The sequence below is a fragment of the Ammospiza nelsoni genome, chromosome 9 (genome assembly GCF_027579445.1).
Source record: "Ammospiza nelsoni isolate bAmmNel1 chromosome 9, bAmmNel1.pri, whole genome shotgun sequence".
Lineage (NCBI taxonomy): Eukaryota > Metazoa > Chordata > Aves > Passeriformes > Passerellidae > Ammospiza > Ammospiza nelsoni.
The window spans coordinates 30,028,326-30,033,699 of record NC_080641.1 but is presented as its reverse complement, the minus strand read 5'-3'; the positions used below and the strand labels follow the sequence as shown (position 1 = coordinate 30,033,699).

At 56.4% G+C, this 5,374-nt stretch overlaps 1 protein-coding gene across 1 annotated transcript; it reads left to right on the top strand.

Annotated features, from left to right (window-relative positions):
* Positions 1 to 520: 520 nt before the first annotated feature.
* On the top strand, positions 521 to 2,726 carry DMRTA2 (DMRT like family A2). Its single transcript, XM_059478476.1, has 2 exons — positions 521 to 1,013; positions 1,169 to 2,726. Exons 1-2 carry the CDS (start codon positions 521 to 523, stop codon positions 2,050 to 2,052), a joined length of 1,377 nt encoding a protein of 458 aa, XP_059334459.1. The 3' UTR covers positions 2,053 to 2,726.
* Positions 2,727 to 5,374: the final 2,648 nt, after the last annotated feature.

Sequence of the window (5,374 nt, the reverse complement as noted above, 5' to 3'; positions counted from 1 at the left end):
GGGACGCTGCTAGTCTGTGGCCGCAGTTGCAGGGGGACGGGGGATCGGAGCTTAGCGGGCAGCTCGGGTGGCACCGGGGCGCCGCGGGGAGCGGCGAGCCCGTGAGCGCGGACGGGAGAGCTCGGCTCTGAGCCTGGCGCGATGAACTTGGTGCTGCCCCGCCAGACGCGCACGGACAGCACGGAGGCGAGAGTGATCTAAGTTTTCTCGGATTTTCTTGTGTTAGTTCTGCTTTTCGGGCGCGGAGGGGAGGAGGGCGCGGAACGGCTCCCGACGGGCCCCTCCTCAGTTGAACCCCGCCGCGGGGGGACGGGGGCGTCGGGCGAGGCGAGGGGACCGGCGCCGGGGTTTGCATGCCCGCTCCCGGGGCTCTGCGCGCCCCCCGCTCGTGATTGCGCTTGAAGGCGACGGGAGCCTCTCCGCGCCCGGGCGCGGGTGCGGCGCAGGGGCTCCCCCGCCCCGCGTCGCTTTGGGGGAGGCCGGGGAGGGGGGGCCGCTCTCTCGGGGCGGGCTGGCCGGGATGGAGCTGCGCTCGGAGCTGCCCAGCGTGCCCGCCGCGCCCCCCCCGGTGCCCCCCAGCTCGGTGGCGGCCGCGGCGGCGGCGGCGGCGGCCACGCTGCCGGTGAGCGTGGCCGGGAGCTTGCTGCGGGCGCCGCCGCTGCTGCTGCGGGCGGCCGAGAAGTACCCGCGGACGCCCAAGTGCGCCCGGTGCCGCAACCACGGCGTGGTGTCGGCGCTGAAGGGCCACAAGCGGTACTGCCGCTGGAAGGACTGCATGTGCGCCAAGTGCACCCTGATCGCCGAGCGGCAGCGCGTCATGGCCGCTCAGGTGGCGCTGCGCCGGCAGCAGGCGCAGGAGGAGAACGAGGCCCGGGAGCTGCAGCTGCTCTACGGCACGGCCGAGGGGCTGGCGCTGGCGGCCGCCAACGGCATCATCCCGCCCCGGCCCGCCTACGAGGTGTTCGGCTCCGTCTGCGCCGGGGCCGGCGGCGAGGGAGGCGCCGGCGCCTCAGGTAAGGACGCGCTGCGAGCCCTCGATCGGGGGTGATGGGGGGACGGGACACGAGCGGGGCGCGGAGCTGCGGGCGGGGGTCCCGCCGACGGCCGGGGCGCTCCGCGGGGCAGCCCCACTGACGGTGTCTCTTCCTTCTGCCCCCCCGGCCCGCAGAGTCCAAGATGCAGAAGTTCGAGCTGTTCCCCAAGACGCTGCTGCCGAGCCGCGCCGTCACCCCGCAGCAGGCGGGCGGGAAGCCCCTCTCCCCGGACGGCGAGTCCGTGCCCGGCACCTCCTCCCCAGACGCTCGCCACGGCTCGGGCTCGGAGAACGGGGACGGCGAGTCCTTCCTGAGCTCCCCCGTCTCCAAGGGCCCGAAGGAGGGGGAGGAGAGCCCGGGCTCCATCAGCCCGCTGGGCTCGGACTCGGGCTCAGAGGCGGACAAGGACGAGCAGGACCCGTCGCCCTCGGCCGGCGGCCGGCAGCGGACTCCCATCGACATCCTGACGCGCGTCTTCCCGGCGCACAAGCGCAGCGTGCTGGAGCTGGTGCTGCAGGGCTGCGGCGGGGACGTGGTACAGGCCATCGAGCAGATCCTCAACAACCGCGGCCCGGAGAAGGGCCCCGAGGAGGGCTGGGCCCGGGACGGCGCCTTGCAGGGCCTGCCGCCCACCCCCGCCGCCGCCGCCGCCGCCGCCCACCACCGGCCCCTGATCGCGGGCGCCATGGCCCCGGCCATCGGCACGCTGGGCAGCCGCTCCGCCTTCTCCCCGCTGCAGCCCAACGCCACGCACTTCGGGGCCGAGGCCGGCGCCTACCCGCTGGGCACGCACCTGGGACTGAACCCGCTGCGCCTCGCCTACTCGGCGCACAGCCGGGGACTGGCCTTCATGACCCCCTACTCCACGGCCGGGCTGATGCCCACGCTGGGGTTCCGGCCGCCCGTGGACTACGCCTTCAGCGACCTGATGCGGGAGCGCTCGGCCGTGCACAAGGAGCAGGTGTACTCCGGAGGGCTCTACGGGCCCATGGTCAACAACACCCCCGAGAAGCAATAGCGGCTTCCTAAAGCTCGTCTGTGTAGAGGTAGCTAGGTAGGCGCGGGTGGACGGACACGGGGGTTTGCTTTCTCTTCCCTCCGTGCAGGCGGGGGCTGCGTGCAGAGCCCGGCGCGGACAGGCGTAGGTGTGTTAAGGTGATCAAGGTGCACTTTCATTGTCCAGACATGAGTCGCTCTTTGTTGCTTATGGCCATAAGCATGGATATCCTCGGCGCGTCGTGGGGTGGGCACACACGCGAGCGCCCTTTCCCACAAACACATACATATATATATATATGTATACTAGCAAGTGTATAATGTTATAAAATGGAAATCTAAGTTATTAATGTAACTCGTAGGTGAACTCGGTATTAACGTTAAGCTAAAGGTTAGGCAGCGCATTGTAATACTTACCAGGCATATAGATGAAACATTGTCAAATTGAAAACCTTTTCCTTCCCGCCCCCAGAAACGTTGCGGTCTGTAATATAACATTGGAAAGTAGATATATTTGTAACTGTCCGTAGGACCCTGGCGCCAATGGTGTATGATGGTTTAATAAGCCTCCTTCATTTGTGATCTGCAAGAAAATTGCTTTCTTGTTCCGATGTAGCAAACTTCTTGCTGTTTCTAACAGGTAATTCTGTGTTTCCATTTCATAGAAATAAATGTTATTTTCTATTAAAAAAAAAATCGGTCTTATGAATGGCAAGTGACATTTTATGAGATGATGGAAGTGTGTTTTGGGAAATTCATTTGATAAGTGCATTCAATATTTAAAGGAGTTTATGCAAATAGTACAAACATGTTTACTACATTTTTATCATGGTCAAGCTAGATATTCTTCAGATAAATTTATAAATAAAAACGAAGCGTACAAGCAAGAGCAAATTCCTTATAAACTGAAATTTTCAAATACGTTTATTTCTGGTTCTGATATTTTTCTTATTTATGCCTGCGGAAAAAATCCCCATCAAACCTACAGAGGTATAAATTTAAGCAGGATTTCTTACTTCGGTATCTGATTTTTTTGGTCATAGTTAGGAAATTTGGAAGTGTTGCAAAGAGAAGCCTGGTTAAATCAAATCCCACCTTGCAACCTGCGGGTTGTGTAGCAGCAGTAAGGTTTTACCCCTCGTATCTGAAATCGGATTGTGCCTTTCGGTTTTTTTTGTGTCAAAATAAGCAGAGGGATCTATAATAATGACTTTTTTTCAGATTGTAAAGGTGCGCTTGTGGGAGAGGTGGATGAGTTAAGATCAGCGCAGGGAAGGTTTCAGAGCTGTTTTCGGAGCTGTGTGTCCTTCACCCTCATCCGAGGGTAAAGCCTACTCGAGTGGCTTTTTTCTTTTTTTTTTTCTCTCTCTTTTTTTTTCCTTTTTTTTTTTTGGCAACGGTGCCCAAATGTTCTCGGAGATCAAAAAGTGAAGGGCTTTCCTGCCTGTGTTTATTCCTGCGCTGGGACGAGCGGGGGCAGCGGGCGCGCCCCGAGCATCCCGAGCGGCGATCCCGCCCAGGGCCGGAGCGCGACTTTCCTGCCAGGCCTGGGAGTGTTTGGCCCAGGAAAACTATTACAAAGAACAAGTTCAGTGCATGCTTGAATTAAGACTGTAAAAGCTCCTAAAGTTGGTTGGTATGGAAACCTAATCCCAGCGAACCGCTCCGTGGCACAGCTGGACTGTTTACTTTCTCACTTCAAATATAACTGTGTAAACATTGGCTGGGAGCTGCCAGCGCGGCTCCTACCAACCAGTTAATGTACTGGTGGGGCTGCGAGCGCAGGGAAGCTCCTGGGTAAAACCAAATTGCATCAAAACGCAATTCTTCCATCCCGCATGCCATCGATCAACTTGGATACAATTTTACGATTTTCTTTAAAAAAAAAAACCTAAAACCCAAACCCAAAACAAAACCCCACCAAAATAGTAAGTGAATATTGCAGATTACACCTAGGCAAATACTTTTGACCCCGGTCCATCCTGGGAGCAGCCAAATCAATATGGCAAGGGAAACTTTTTAAAGTCTCGTGTTCCAAGAGCGGGTGAAACTTAATATTACTACAATAAAACCGTTTAATAAAGAAGGGCTTTAATAGTGAGCTAATTTGATTGAGTTTCCTAATTCCACTTTAATTGGAAAAGGAGTTGTCTGTTTGGTTATAAAGTGCTAGGGTTATGTTAGACTGGGGGAAAAAAAAGATGGACGTTGAGCATCTGAATAAACTTTTTTTCCCTATTTTTTTTCCCTTTTTTGCTTGGCAGCTGACTTTGTGCAGGATGGGTTTCCATATCTAGGATTATGAACGAGCTACAAAGAGCTGCTACTTAAAGAAATCAGGTCGCCACATTTCTCCTATTCTAGCCCTGTTGAGAAGGGCTTAGGAGCTGTTGATTTAACTCAGCTCCCCTTTTAATTATAAAAGCCATTCTTGTGTAGTTAGGCGAGCAGGACAATTTATCAGAATTGTTGCCGTGTCTTGGAGGTTGGCTTGAGCTTGGATTTATACAGCCGACAATGGGGATCACGACGATTAACTTTCATGTGGGTAGTTTAGGGAGTTAGATTGGGGGGGAGTAGGAGGAGGGAGGGTGGGGTGAGAGTTTCTGACAAATTATCGTACTAAAGTAATTCCCATAGATTAGAAAAAAAATTCAAGAAAAAAATCCCTTGGGTTTGGAGCTGCCTCGGAGAGGTTCGTATACAGAAGCCTCTGGCAGAACATAAAATATTCAGGTCCCTTTTAGAGTAAAATAAAATGTTGTCACTTGAATAAAAATCGGCGGAACGGAGTATAAATTATTTGTGAAGCAGAGAGGCTGCGGGCGAGCGCTCGCAAACTTCCCTGTTAATTAAATCTTAATCCACGGGTCGCAGGAAGCGGCGGGGCTGCCGCAGCGGCTGCTGTACATACAGCGGGACACGTTCCAGAGTTATATTAACTGCACTCGTGTTTAATATGAATCAGTCCTAATCCACAGCATAATAAAGATCAAATTAGTCTAACCATTTAGTAGCGAAATGACATTCCTTCACCTAAAATGAACCTCCCCGCGCCGTGCTGCAGCGCGGCAGCCTGGGCAGCCCGGCCGAGCCGGGGAGGCTTTTCCAGGCCGGGCACTTTGGTTTCCAGCCTGAGGGGGGAACCCCCGCCACCCTCCCACGCTTCCCAGAGCCGCCTCTTCCCCACCCCTCCGCATTCCCGGGCGGCTGCCGAGGGCCCGGCATGGAGGAGCGGGCTGGTGCGGAGCATCCCCGGTGCGGAGCATCCCCGGTGCGGAGCATCCCCGGCGCGCTGCTGGGGCCAGGGGAGCGCACAAAGCAGGGAATGGTGCTGGTTCTGC

Bases quoted from the DNA above. Each gene is read 5' to 3' on its own strand.
- DMRTA2 (XM_059478476.1), top strand. From the start codon at position 521: ATGGAGCTGCGCTCGGAGCTGCCCAGCGTGCCCGCCGCGCCCCCCCCG. The intron at 1,014-1,168 runs GTAAGGACGCGC...CCCGGCCCGCAG, and splicing joins GGGAGGCGCCGGCGCCTCAG to AGTCCAAGATGCAGAAGTTC.